At 37.0% G+C, this 15,556-nt stretch overlaps 1 protein-coding gene across 5 annotated transcripts in view; it reads left to right on the top strand.

The window, feature by feature from the left end:
• CDK19 (cyclin dependent kinase 19) overlaps window positions 1–15,556 on the top strand; it is a 143,063-nt gene that overhangs the window by 24,348 nt on the left and 103,159 nt on the right. For 2 of the 5 annotated variants that reach the window (XM_028509043.2, XM_028509046.2), the window contains exon 2: window positions 8,347–8,408. The exons of the other annotated variants lie outside the window; for them this stretch is intronic. In XM_028509043.2, coding sequence (XP_028364844.1) covers window positions 8,347–8,408 — 62 coding nt within the window. The remainder of the gene's footprint in view (window positions 1–8,346; window positions 8,409–15,556) is intronic. 5 annotated transcript variants of the gene reach the window in all.

Below are 15,556 nucleotides of genomic sequence, written 5' to 3'. Positions count from 1 at the left end.
CATGATTCATCCCATAAACAAAATGAGGGATAAAAACCACATGATTATATCAGACGCAAGAAAAGCTTTTGATAATACCCAGCTCCCATTTATGATAAAGTCTCTCAGCAAAGTGGGAATTGAGGGACTATACCTCAACACAAGAAAGGCCGTATATGAAAAATCTACAGCCAACATCATACTCAGTGGTCAAAATCTACAATTGTTTCCCTTAAGATTGGAACAAGACAGAGATGGCTGCCTTCACCACTCTTATTCAAGATAGTATTGGAAGTCCTAGCCACAGCAATCAGACAAAGAAGAAATAAAAGACACCTAAGTTGGGGAGGAATTAGTAAAACTCATTATTTGCAGATGACATGATATTATATATAGAGAACCCTAAAAATTCCACCAAAAAAACTACTAGGACTAAAACGAAGTAGCAATAAAGTAGCAGTATTCAGTAAAGTAGCAGCATACAAAATATCCAGAAATCAGTTGTGTTTTTATACACCAATAATGAACTATCAGAAAGGGAAGCTAAAAAATCCCATTCACAATTGCCTCAAAAAGAATAAAATACCTAGGAACAAACCTAACCAAGGATGTAAAAGACCAGCACTCAGGAAATTACAAGACACTGAAAATGGAAATTGAAGAATACACAAATAAGCGGAAGTACATACTGTGTTCATAGGAAGAATTAGTATCATTAACATGTCCATACTACCCAAAGCAATCTATAGGTTCAATACTATTCCTATCAAAATACCAGTGGTGTATATCACACAACTACAACAAATATCCCAAAAATTTATATGGAACTACAATATATCCTGAAGAGCCATTGCAGTCTTGAGTAAAAAAGAGCAAAGTTGGAGGAATCAGACTGCCTGATATGAAAGTATACTACAAGGCCATAGTAATCAAAACAGCATGTTACTGGAATGAAAACAGACCTGTAGATCAATGGAACAGAACAGAGAACCCAGAAATAAACCCACACCTTCATAGTCAATTTATATTTGACAAAATAGGCAAAAACATACAATGGGGTAAAGATAGTCTATTTAATATATGTTGTTGGGCAAACTGGACATATATATGTAAAAAAAAATGAAACTAGGTTACCTTGTTACACCATACACAAGGGTAAACTAAAAATGGTTTAAAGACTTAAAATATTAGACTCCAAACTGTAAAAATCCAAGAAGAAAACATAGTAAAATCTAGAACATGTCTTATAGCAAAATTTTTTTGGTATGTCTCTGCAGGCAAGGGAAACAATAGTAAAAATAAACAAGTGTGATTACATTAAAAATTTTCCGCACATCAAAGGAAACTGTCAACAAAATTACAGGCAGACTACTGAAGGGAGAACATAATTGTCAATGATACACCTGATAAGGGGTTACTCAAAATTTATAAAGAACTTATAAAAATGAACACCAAAAAAATAACCTAATTAAAAAGTGGGCAAAGGACCTAAATAGACAGTTCTCCAAAGAGGACATACAGATGGCCCTATCAGCCATCTATGAATAGACATGTGAAAAGATGCTCAATGTCACTGACCATCAGAAAAATGCAAATTAAAACCAGAAGGAGATATCACTTCACACCTATCAGAATGGCTATTATCCATACATCAAGAAACACCAAGTGTTGGTGAGGATGTGGAGAAAGGGGAACCCTTTTACAATGTTGGTGGGAATGCAGATTAGTGCAGCCACTTTGGAAAGCATTCTGGAGTTATTTCAAAAAATTAAGAATAGAATTGCCTTATGACCCAGTGATTCCACTTCTTGAGACGTTATCTGAAGAAACCCAAAAGTTGAAAGGATAGATGCACCCTTATCTTTGTTGCAGCATTATTCACAATAGCCAAGATTTGAAAACAGGCTTGTGTCCATTAGTAGGTGAGTGTATAAAAAAGCTGTGGTATGTTTACACAATGGAATACCATTTGGCTGTAAGAATGAAGGGAATCTTACCCCTTACAACAGAATGGATGGACCTGGAAAGCATTATGCTAAATGAAATAAGCCAGTCAGAGAAAGACAAATACTATATGATTTCACTCCTATATGGAATTTAATGAACAAAATGAACTAACATGCAAAATAGAGACAGAGTCACAGATAGAGAGCAGGCTGCCAGCTGCCAGGGAGGGAGGCTTTCTGGGGGGCGGGGTGTTGGAGGGATTCAGCAAAAAAGAAACAAGAATACTCGTGGACATGGACAACAGTGTTGTGATTGATGGTGAGGTGGAGGAGTGTATGGGGGGCGGAATGGTGATGGATGGAGACTTGGAGTGGTGAACACAAAATAGAGTGTACAAATAATGTGTTGTGGAATTGTGTGCCTGAAATCTGTATAATTTTGTTAACCAGTATCTCCCCAATACATTCAATAAAAAGAAAAAACAATTATTTTACAGAACTTTTATGGGGCTTGAGATAATGTACATAAAAAATGTGGTACAGTTCTACATAGTGGGCACTGAAAGACTTCTATCTTACCTAAAAACAAACTTGAACTCAAAAAATTAAAACCTGTCTTTTTATTAAAAGTTTTATTTTTTTTTCTTTAAAAATTAAAAAAAAGTCCAAATGCCATCTCTTCTAAGCTCTCATCTCATAGAGATGGAAATAGATATACTCATAATACCTTGGGGCTTGAAGAGCCTGTTATTCTGTATTTTAACTCCTAGTAAGACGCTTGACATGTTAATGATCCTCAGTAAATATTTGTTGTAGGGATGTTGTGCAAAGAGAGAAAATGTTGTCTATTGCCTTCTCTTGAACATTTGAAAAGTTGTACCAAATAAATAAATTTATCCACTTAGGATACTTGGTTTGTTTTGGAAAAGAAATGGTATTTTATAGCTAAGGAAATTAAGCATTGCTATCTGGCTTGAAATCCTAATGTCTCCTGTTGTATTCCTTGATAGTAGAATTTTTGTGATTTGAATTGAAAGCAACTGTTTGGTTTTAAGTGTTTGAGAATATGAAACTTTTGAAGTACTTACAGATAACCATTTCTCTAAACTTCATTAATTCACCCAACATTTATTGAGTTCTTCTGTGAGCTGTAGACCATGTGCTGATATTTCTATCCTCAGGGACTTTCACTTTAGTGACAAAGGCTGACAAAACCAAAATTACATTATAATTGAAAAGTACTGTAGCACCTGGATAGAAATGGTAAACATACAGGAAGATCGTCTATTTGTATTCGATACATGAATGTGTTGTCTGTGCCTGTGTACTTGGTAGGGGCAGCAGAAAAGCTTTTTGTAGGAGCTGAGACTTGCAGGATGGATGGAGAGAGGGTCAGGAGAAGGGCATTCTGAGATGCCTGAGCAAAGGCAGACTCGGGTGGCAGCCTACATGTGGTTCTTGTTTTTATTTTTATAGTAAGAGAAAAGTTTTAATACACTTTTTGTAGTAAATGATACAACAATACACTCAAGAGACTTTGACATTTTGATGATTTGGGTGACACTATTAGTAAAATTGACCTCACGCCATTTAGACCACCAATTCCGAATGCAGAATATACTATAGTTTCTCTTTTCTCTCTTTTTTTTATAAACATCTGTCACTGTACTTAGTTACATTTTTTTTCTTGTGACGAGAACATGTAAAATCTACTCTTTGAGCAATGTATTATTAACTAATCACCATGCTATAAGTGTTTTTTATGGCTGGAGCTTAGAGCTAGGGTAAGGCTGCAGAGATAAGCAGAGGCCAAAGAAGTTATGAGAGGACCTGTGTGACAAGATAAGGGTTTTGACAATTTTAATTTACATTCTAGAGAGATCACTGATAGCAGCACCAAGGTCAGTCTATTAATAATTAAATTTAGGTTTACCTAGAATACAAAACAAGATAGATGTACATTTGACCCTTGAACAACACGGGGATTAGCATTGTTGACCCCAGCACAGTCAAAAATCCACATATAACTTTTGACTCCCCCAGAACTTAACTACTGGTAGCCTGCTGTTGACTGAAAGCCTTACCGATAACAAAGTTGGTTAACACATTTTGTATGTTATGTATGTTGTACTGTACTCTTACAATAAAGGCAGAGAAAAGAAAATGTTAAGAAAATCATAAGGAAGAGAAAATACACTTACAGTATTTATTGAAAAAAATCTATGTGTGAATGGACCTTCACAATTCAAACCCATGTTGTTCAAGAGTCAACTGTATATTATTACACTGAATCTAGGCGTTGTATGATGGCTCTAGGAGTGTCACGAACCTTTTTGCTTCACTGTCTTTTGGTGTAGCTTCTATTAACCTGTGGTCCCAAGTGAGTGCTGGAGTGCTAGCCTTCATTTCTAAGTTACAGACACACTCCCTGCTATGTCAGTTCCCTTTCAAGTAGCTTTGCTGGAAATCCCATCCAGTGATTTCTCCTTCTAACTTATTGACCAGTCTTAGCAGCAAGGAAGGCTGAGTGCATGCCTCCCAGAATAAAACCAGGGTCTGTTACCAAAGAAGAAGGGAAGAGTTGGACATATGATAAGTAGTTGGTAGTGTCTGGAGGACACTCAAGAGGATTGAGAGTGGAGGTAGGGAGACCAATGTACTACAACACCTAGTCATCTCTTACAAAAGAGATTTGGATTATAGTCTTGAAATGTAAGAAAATAATTCTGGTAACTCTGAGTAGAGAAGATGTTTTCTGGGAAACTTAGGATTCATAGCATTTTTATGGTATTTGCATACAATGCCGTTTTAAGTTTCTGGAGCAAAAATTGTGCTTTACAAAAATCTTTTTGCCCTGGCTGGCTAGCTCAGTTGGCTAGAGCATTGTCCTGACACACCAAGGATGTGGGTTTGATCCCCGGTTAGGGCACATATAAGAAACAACCAGTGAATACATGGGTAAGTGGAACAATAAAGCTATGCCTGTCTTGTCTCTCTCTCAAATCAATAAAAATTAAAAAAAATCTTTTCAATTAAATTTTTAGTAAATATTTGACTACTAAAGATAGATTAACATTGATAAAAATGACATTGATAGGAATTTCTTTTTTAAAAAGTATGTAGTATAATTTTTTTCCAATCATGTAAGTCTACATTAAAAAGGGATTTACAATGGTTTTTCTGTAAAGTGAAATTATGAATTTATTTTTCTCTATATGTCCATTTTTAGATTTTTATACACTCAGCACATTTTACTTTAAATAATTGTGATAAAATACACATAAAATAAAATTTGCCATCTAATAATTTTAAGTGTACAGTTCAGGGGCATTAAGTACATCCATACTTTTTGTACTACTATCACCATCATCTGTCTACAAACTCTTCATTTTATAAGGTTGAAACCCATACCTAGCAAAGAGTAACTCCCCACTTCTCCCCTTCTCTCAGCCCCTTTCAGCCACTATCCTGCTTCGTATTTCTGTGAATATGACTACTCTCAGTGCCTCATATAAGTAGGATTATACAGTATTTGTCTTTTTGTGATTGACTTATTTGATCTAGTGTAATATCCTCAAGGTTAATCCATGTTGTAGTATGTGCCAGAATATTTTTCCTTTTTAAGGCTGAATATTACTCCATTGTATATACCATGTTTTTTTTATTCACTCATCGATAAAGACTTGGTGGCTTTCACCTTTTGGCTAATATGAATAATGCTGCTATGGGCATAGGCATACAAATACCTCTTTGAGAATCCCTACTTTCAACTCTTTTGTCTGTATACCTACAAGTGGAATTGCTGGGTAATATGGTAAAATTCTAGTTTTAATTTTTTGAGGAATTACCATACTGTATTTTATAGTGACTGCACCATTTTAAGCATTCTCACCAATGGCACAGGGCTTCCAGTTTCTCTATATCCTTGCCAACACTTGTAATTTTCGTCTTTCAAAGAAATTTTTTTGATAGTAGCCATCCCAATGAGTGTGTGGTAGTAAGTATCTCATTGTGTTGATTTTTTAAATGTTTATAAAATGTTTAAGAATGAGTTATATAATGACACATAGTAACGAGTTATTTAAATGGAAACAAACTCAATTTTGATACTCTAATACCAATATTATTTGAGTGTTATTTATATATGTTCTTTAGTCTTTTTAAGACCTTTTTGTTTTAAAAATTTCAGTTTTTTAGTTTGATATTATAAGCATTTCCTATTTAATTTATTTCTTTTTATTGGTTTTATAGAGAGGGGAAGGGAGAGAGAAAGAGGGGGAGAGAATCATCAGTGTGAGAGAGAGACATTGATTGGTTCCCTTTTCACGCACTCCATAGGGGGACGAACTGGCAACCCAGGCGTGTGCCCTGACTGGGAATCAAACCTGTAACCTTTATGTTTGTGGGAGGAGGCCCAACCAACTTAGCCACACTGGCTAGGGCACGTTTTCTATTTTTAAAAACATATTTTATACGACAACCATTTGAATTTGAATTTTCCCAGATAATATTGCAAATGCTAAAGGAAAAAATTAGTGCGATTGAATACATGTACAATTGTTTGGCTTCTACAGATAGATAACTGCGTGGTTGGTGTGATTTTAATTCCATAGACTAGATGATATAGTGACTAAAAGTGTGGCTGTAGAATTAGACAATCTGAGTTTGAATTGTAGATCTGCCACCTCTGGCTATTACATTTAGGCAAGTTTCTTAAGCTCCCTGTGTCTCAGTTTCTTTATTTGTAAAATGAAGATAATAATAGTACCTATCTCGGAGTTGTGGAGACCAAATGAGTTAATACCAGTAGAGCTGTCAAAACTGGCACATCATACATCCTATATGCCTTTGCTTATTATTGATTTATTGGGTGGGATCTTATCTCTTTGGTTTTTAGAAATATGTGCAATATACAAATAGTTACTGTGTCTCAGGTCTCGGCTTAGACCATCGCAAGCACCACCTTAAAGGAGGGTGCAGCCTAAATGGTTGTTTTGGGAGTTAAGAGGAGATGCTTTCAAGGGAGATAGTGCTGGGAAAATTGCTAAATTAGTATAATGGTAAAACCATCTCTTGCGGACTGTCACCTTCTGGCTGTTATTTAGCCCTGCTGAGTACTCTAGGCATTTTTGGTAAGCTCTGGCTTTTTTTTTTGCTTAACTTTTTGGGCTTCCTCACACATCAACCCAAATTTCTTAGCTTGGCACTCTATATTTCCACTATTTCTTAGTTAATTTTGAAGTTGTTAATTTAAGTCAAATATACTGATTTACATTTTTTGCAAGCTATGACATTCTGTGATTTTTAACGCTTTATTTCATTTGATATTCAGTATAAATCTGAGAGATGGTAAAGTCTTACAGAACAACTCTGGTTGTACTGAGAAATTGAGATGTGCGTCATGTCACAAAGCTATTAACTGACTTAGCTGGAACTTGAACTCAAGCCACCTGACTTTGGGGCCAGTGTTTAATAATACTATGTTTCTTTCTTGACATACCATCATGTTTTAAGACAGTACTTTGTTCCTTCTTTCGTAATTATTTTATGATATTTTTAAGGATATCTAAATATTTTATAAAGATAAATTGCTCTCTTTTAAGTTTAAGAGCTAGTAAAATTTATATGATTTATTTTCTTATCCAGCTGCATTTTTTAATCTTTTATTTCTGTCATCAGAAAAGAATGAGATGAAATCTGAGATTTAAATATTTTACCAGGTTAAAGCCTTATTTTTTTTATATGAAATGTTCTAAAAAGCTTTTCAAGTTTCATGCTTATATTTATTTTATAATATTCGAACAAGGTAGATTTCCCCCATACTGCTCAGCATATGTAGTGCCTTGCTCATTTCAACATTACTATCAGTCTTAAGTGAAATCTTGACATTAGAATATCTCTGTGGTTCTACTTTCCCCTTTTCCCCTCTGCCTTTGTCTGCTTCCAGGTCTGTTTCTAATTGTTTTTTCTGTTATATACCTAACACTGTCTGGTCCTAAGAAAGAATGTACCTTGAGCTGAAGGTACCTTTCATTTTGTGAAGTATATATTTTTTTACTTAATTTCTTTTATATTTTTATACATGTATTGCCTGTTATATAATTAAAAAATTAAATTGTTACTTTCAGCATTTATGAATTCATACTTAGTTGCTCTGTCAGCATTTCTCGTAGTGTAAATCACTTCTGTTGGTGAGAATATAAGTTAGTTAAAGGCTCAACTTTATATTTATATAATTAGCCACATAATATATAATGAAAGTTATCAATATATTGTTGATTCGCTCATTGTCAAAGCTAAAAATCTGATTTCCTTGGCAGATATGTAGACTTGTGATAGGCATTTGGCATTATATGTTTTGGGCAGTGTAACTTTAAATCTACATAAACTTCTCTGCCTTTTGCCTCTGCTGTGTTCATAGATTCCAGGAGGGCTTCGTGTATGGACCTCAAGCGTTGGAGGTTGCAGACTTTTCAGCAGAAGGTAAAGCAGAGTGTTTGCCTTCTGGTGTCATTGTGTGTGTGTGCTGGGGTGGCTATGTGACATGTGAGAACTTTTCACAAATGTCATCATAAAATTATCTATTTACTTACTTTTATCCTCACCTGAGGACATTTTTTAATTTCTTTTAGAGAGAGAGGAAGAAAGAGAGAAAAAACATCAATGTAAGAGACAAACATTGATCAGTAGCCTTCTCATACACACCTGACTAGGTATCGAATTCACAACCTGGGTATGTGCCCTGGCCAGGAATTGAACCTGTGACCTTTTGGTCTACGGGATGATGCTCCAACCAACTGAGTCATACCAGCCAGGGCAAATTGTAAAATAATTTAGACTGATGCATAAAGTAATTCACTTTCACAAAAATTAAAACCTAGTTACTACTTGCATAATTTTATTCTGTATTATAAATTCTATTGAAAAAAGAAAACTTCAGATAAAAGGAAATACTCTAAATTTCCTTCTCTTCTGTTAACAAAAGAGTTATAGTAATTAAAAAAAGAGAGTATTAGTGTAATTTATAGTATGTGCTATCTAACTTTCCAGACCTAGCTTCACTATGAGTTCTTTCCGGGAAGTTGTCCAAGTTATTATTCATATGTTGTATTCTTCTCTGCTGCTCCTTTTACTGAAAGATTGCTTTACAATAAATAGGCAGCCTGGAGTATGACTCATGACTGGAGGATAGACATTCTTGGTATAGGTCCCATGTGCCAAAAATGTTGGTTTCCAGTATGCTAATTACCTCTCTCTTCAGAACTTGTTAATATGCTTTTCTTTCAAGTTAGTTCTTGTTTCAGTAGAGAAACAAACACATCCCACATACTTGTAAAATATGTTTTTATAGAAGCTTTCTTAATGAGTTACTTTTTAAGAAAATAATGTAACATAACGCTTCTTTGATTTTTATAAAAAAATAGCAATATTTTGCCATTTATATGCCAAATAATATAGATACTACTTTCTGTGAATTTATGACACCATTTATGAACTTTCTTCAGATGATAACCTGAATAGAATTTTTGAAAGAACTATATCTGCTAACAAAATTGTAATTTTAGGCATAAAGTTAATAATGTGGCTAGTTTTTAGATAGATTCTGAATGGGAATTAGAGCACTGCTTTCTTGTGTTTTCTGGAAATCACATTTGTTTTCAGATCTAGTGGCTGCCCATTACACCTTCTGTTCAAGTTGTACACCTTATATGAGGTTACGATAGTACATATTTATTAAATTTCTGTGTGCCCCAAAAACGATTACTCCATTTTGTAGTCAACCCTGTTTCACTATTTCTTTTCCTTCCCTTCTATTAAGAGGAGCTGCTTTTTTAACTAGAGGAAATAGATGGGTTTCAGGCTGTTTAATCAAGGTTAGCTATAATTTTACCTCTTAAGCCTTTTATCCTTTCTTTTACTTTTTTTCAGTGGTCATTTTGAGGATATTTACCAATAATAGACAGGAAGTAATTTCTTGAAGGCCTTTTTATACTACATTTTTAGGCTAGCTGAGTGTTTTCACCACTGTTGAATTGTGCAGTCTTACGTTTGTTTAGCTGATGTGACTGTGGTGTATTTTGTTGCCAATCGAGAATCTCAATAGATAATCCAGATCACTAGTGTAAGATATATACAGTACTGCCCGTATCATGGCACCTCATACAGGTCCTCATCTCCCAACTTCTATGAGAAAGACTGATAAACTGGATGGTTAAAAAGTGTTTTAAAAAAATAATGGAACTTATTTTTTAGAGCAGTTTTAAGTTTACAGGAAAATTAAGTGGAAAGTACAGAAGAGTTCTCATATATACCCCTTGCTGTCCCGTCCCCCCCGCACCCCATCTCCTTATGTTTAACATCTTGCTTTAGTGTGGTATACGCTTAGTATGGTATACATTTGCTGCAATTGACAAGCTAATATTGGTACATTATTATTAACTAAGAGCCATAGTTTACCTTAAGGTTCACTCTTGTATATTCTGTGGGTTTGGCAAATGTACAATGACATGTATGCACTGTTACAATATTATACAGAATAGTTTTACTGCCCTAAACATACCCTGTGCTCTACCCAGGCATTCCAGGCTCCCTCCTTCAGAGCCTCTGGCAAACATTAATCTTTTTCTGTGTTCTGTAGTTCATTTTTTAAACCTTTCCCAGAATGTCATGGTTGTAATCATACAATATGTAGCCTTTTCAGATTAGCTTCTTTCACTTAGTAATAAGCATTTAAGTTTCCTCCATGCCTTTTCATGGTTTGATAGCTCATTTCTTTTCAGCACTGAATAACATTTCATTGGTTGGATGTACCACAGTTTATTTATCCATTCACCTCCTAAAGAGTATCTTGGTTGTTCTCAGTTTTGGCAATTATGAATAAAGGTGTTATAAACATTTGTGTGCAGGTTTTTTGTGATGTAAGTTTTCAGTTCATTTGGGTAAATACCAAGGAGTGCAGTTGCTGGATTGTATGGTAAGAGTATGGATTGTATGTAAGAGTTAGTTTTATGAGAAACTGCCTAACTGTCTTCCAAAATGACTTACCTTTTTGCTTTCCTACCAGCAATGAATGAGTTTTCTTTTTGCTCCATGTCCTTGTCAGCATTTGGCATCGCCCTGGATTTTAGCTGTTCTAGTAGGTGTGTAGTGGTATCTCATTGTTGTTTTAATTTGTAGCCCTCTAATAACATATGATGTTGGGGTATCTTTTCATGTGCTTGTCATCTGCTTCTCTTCTTCAGTGAGATCTTTGCCCATTTTTAAATAGTCTCTTTTGTCTTATTGTTGAGTTTTAATAATATTAAATCAGATATTTTGGATACCAGTCCTTAAATAGATATATGTTTTGTAAATATTTTCTCCAAATTTGTGGCTTGTCTGTTTAGTCTCTTAAAAAACTGGCTTTTGCCCTGGCTGAGTAGTTCAGTTGGTTGGAGTATCATCCCAATACACCAAGATTACGGGTTTGATCCCTGGTCAGGGCGCATACAAGCTTTAGCCATGAATGCATAAGTAAGTGGAACAACAAAACAATGTCTCTCTCTCTCTCCCACTGTGCCCTCCCTCCTTCTAAATTAAAAAATTAATTTAAAAAGTGTCTTTGCAGAGCATTTTTTTAAATTTTATTTTTCAGTTACAGTTTATATTCATTATTGTTTAGTTTCAGGCACAAGGCACAGTAACCAGAGAGTTGAGTCTACAAAGTGTTTGCCCTCCGACACTTCCAGCACCCTCCTGGCGCCCCACACAGTCACTGCAGCACCTTTGACTGTGTTCCCTATGCTGTACCTTACATCCCTGTGACTGTTCTGTAACAACCAGTCTGTACTTCTCAATCCCTCCACCTTCTTCGCCCATTTTCCCAGCCCCCCTTCCCTCTGGCAACCATTAGTCTGTTCTCTCTGTCTATGAATTTGTTTAAATTTTGTTTGGGGTGAAATGCCCTGAAAATTTCAATTAAATTCATCTGGTCTTGTGTGTCATTTATGCCTGCTGTTTCCTTTTCAATTTTCTGTCTGGAAGATCTGTCCATTGATATCAGTGGATGTTAAAATCCCCTACTGTGACCATATTACTGTCGCTGTCTCCCTTTATGCCCACCAAGATTTGCTTTATATATTTATTTAAGTGCTCCTATTTTGGGTGCATTATATTTACAAAGGTTATATCCTCTTTTTACTATATACTTCTACTATATACCTCTATTTCCTATATACTTTTTAGCTCTTTGAATATTTTGTGCCTCTCTCTACTGGCCTGAAATGTTTCTGTTGAGAAATCTGCTGACAGTCTTAAGAGAGCTCCCTTGTAGATAACTAACTAGTTTCTGCATGCTGCTTTTAAGATTCTCTCTTTGTCTTTAACTTTTGCTGTTTAATTGTGATGTTTCTAGGAGTGGGCCTCTTTGGGTTCATCTTGTTTGGGACTCTGCACTGCTTCATGGACTTGTATGTCTTTTTCTTTCACCAGATCAGAGAAGTTTTTGGTCATTATTTCTTCAAATAGTTTCTTGATCCCTTGCTCTGTTTTTTCTTTCGGCTGCCCTTATGGTGCAGATGTTGGTATGCTTCATGTTCTCCCAAAGGTCCCTTAACCTATGCTCATTTTTTAAAAATTAATTTTTCTTTTTTCTGCTCTGTTTGGGTTTTTCTGCTACTGTCTTCCAAATTGATGTTTTGATAGTCTGCCTCATCTAACCTGCTGTTGATTCCTTCTAGTGTGTTCTTTATTTTAGATGTTGTGTTCTTCATTTCTGAATAGTTTTTTCATGGTTTCTATGTCCTCTTCTGCTTACTATCTTTGTTGAGGTTCTCACTGAGTCATCTATTCTTTCCCTAAGTTCCTTGAACATCCTTATAGCCGTTTTTTGAACTCTGTATCCGGCAGACTGGTTGCCTCCATTTCTTTTAGTTCTTTTTCTGGGGATTTTTCCTGTTCTTTCACTTGGGGCATGTTTCTTTGTCTCCCAGTTGTAGCTGCCTCTCCATATTTGTTTCTGTGTATTAGGTACATCTGCTGTGCCCCTCAGTCTTGGTAGGATGACCTCGTATAGCATATGTTGTGGAGCTCAGTGGTGCAGTCTCCCTGATCTAGGTGCTCTAGATCTAGGTGATCTTCCTTGTGCTAGGTCCTCTAGGAATGTCCTTTACATGGTGTGAGCTCTTCTGTCATAGTTGAGTTTTGATTGCTGTTGGCCTGTTCCTGGGTGGGGTTGACCCTCAGGCTGGCTGACTATGAGGATACAACCACAGTGTCCTGAGTGGTTGTGTGGGGCTGAATGAAATGGAATTTGCCCCAGCAGGGTCAAGTGCCTGCTGAGATTTCTCATTGGGAGTGCCACTTATGGTGCCAGTTGGGTTGTGCTCTGATGTGGTCTTAAACCTGCCATTGGGTGTTTTGGTCCTGGGGCCTCTTGGGAGGTTCTTTGGTGCATGTTAACATCAGATGACTGGTTCTGGCTTGCCTTTTTGGACCTACAAAGCAGTCCACAGTTTGTGGCTGCCTCTGCTAGGCCTGGGTACACATGAGGGGCTAAGGTGCACACCAAGGCTGGCTTCCACCACACTGAGCCTGATTCAGGTCAGCAAAAGGCCCAGGGCACCCGGAGGTCTGCCCTGCATGCTGGCTGCCTATTAGGCTCAGTCACTGAAAGAATCTTTGGAAGTATCTGAGTTGCGTGAGGTAATTTTTCAGTGAGTTACCAGATAGGGGCCAGTGGTGTTTACCAGTGTGATACATATTAAACTAGATGCCAGTGCTAGGGTGAGGTCACTCTGCAAAGTTTCAGTGTGTACCAATGCTAGCCAGCACCTGCCTGGGTCCTGCATACTGACCTTTGTGGTGGTGCGGGGTCTCAGGATCTGTCAGAGTGAGGCCAGCAGAGTTCATCAGGCTAAAATAGACCAAGATTTGGCTGAGAGGACTGTGGACTCTGCACAGGAATGCTAGAGCTGGTTGGGTATGCAAGGGAAAGATGGCCCTAGCCCTAGAACCACACAACTTAGTCCCTCTCTGTGTGTTTCTGTCACCTCTGGAGTCTCCTCACACCTCATAGCCTTCCAAGAAAGACTGCACCTCAGGCCTAGGCAGGCCACATCCAGCTGACTACTCCACATGGTGCATGCTTGGCAGAGCAGGGCCACAAGTATTTGGGAGTGTCGAGGCTGGTGTACTCTCCCAGACTGATGGCCTAGGGACGGTAGTGCTTGACCCAGGAAAGATGGCGTCTGTGGGCAGTTTGGGAAAGTCACTTAGCACAGAGACCTTGGTGGCTGTTTGTTTGGCCATCTCCCCAAAGCCTCACAAACCCAGTTTCTCCCTGGAAGGCTCCAGTTTACCCTGGGCTGCTTGCTTTATGCCAGAGCCTAGAGCAAGTGACCATGAATGAGATTTTATGTGTTGACCCTTTAAGAGGGCACCTGGGTTTCTAGCAGATTCCCATCTTTCCATGGCTGACGGAATCCCTGCTGATTTTCATAGCTAGGTATTATGTGGGCTCCTCTTCCGTCTCAGGTACCCTGTGCCAGGGAGCCTGCCTTGGGGTTGAAAGTCCTTGCTCCTTGGGGTGGACCTTTGCAGTTCAGATATTCCTCTGGATTCTTATTTACTGTACCTGGGTTCGGGGACAGCCCCTTTCTCATTTCCGCCCTTCCTACAAGTCTTGATGTGGCTTCTTTTGTAAATCTTTGGTTATAAGACTTCTGTTAAGCTAGTCTTCTGTTGGCTATTCAATTTGATTATTTTATAGCTTATAATTTGGTTTGGTCCCAGGACGTGGTGGGTGTAATGTCCACCTACTTAAGTTTTTAATTTTAGTCAAATCCAACTTACCATTTTATAAAATTGATTTTTTAAAAAATCCTCATCCAAGGGTATATATTAATTTTAGAGAGAGAGAGAGAGGAAGGGAGAGGGAGAGAAAGAGAGAAACATCAATGTGAGAGAAACATTGATCAGTTGCCTCCTGTAGACTCCCTGACCAGGTATTGAACTTACAGCCTAGGTATGTGCCCTGACTGGGGATTGAACCTGCAACCTTTTGGTGTACAGGATGATGCTCCAACCAACTGAGCCACCTGGCAAGGGCTAGATTATGTTTTAATCTATCTCTAAGTTACCTCTAAACCCAGTGTTACCTAGATTTTCTCCTGTGTTATCCTCTAGGAGTTTTATAGATTTACTTTTTACATTTATATCTGTGTTCCATTTTGATTTAATTTTTGGGAAGAGTGTGAAGTCTGAGTCTAAATTAAATTTTTTGCATGTGGATGTATATTTGTTCCAGCACCATTTGTTCAAAAAGTATATTTTCCTTTAATGCTGTTTTTAGCTTCTTTGACAAAGAGCAGTTAATTATATTTATGTTCCATTGATCTATTTGGCTGTTCTTTTGCCAATACCACCTTGTCTTGATTACTTCAGCTTTATAATAAGCCTTGAAGTAGGGTAATGTTAGTCTTTGGCCCTGTTTTTCCTCTTTCAACATTGTGTTGGCTATTCTGGGTCTTTTGCTTTTGCATAGCAACTTGAGAGTCTGTTTGTCAATGCCTACAAACTAAGTCTTGGGGATTTTATTGGGATTGTGCTAAGTGTATAGATCAAAATTGGGAAGTACTGACATCTTGACAATA

This window comes from Phyllostomus discolor, chromosome 4 (assembly GCF_004126475.2).
Source record: "Phyllostomus discolor isolate MPI-MPIP mPhyDis1 chromosome 4, mPhyDis1.pri.v3, whole genome shotgun sequence".
NCBI classification, from domain to species: Eukaryota; Metazoa; Chordata; class Mammalia; order Chiroptera; family Phyllostomidae; genus Phyllostomus; species Phyllostomus discolor.
This window is presented reverse-complemented; position numbering and strand designations above follow the sequence as displayed.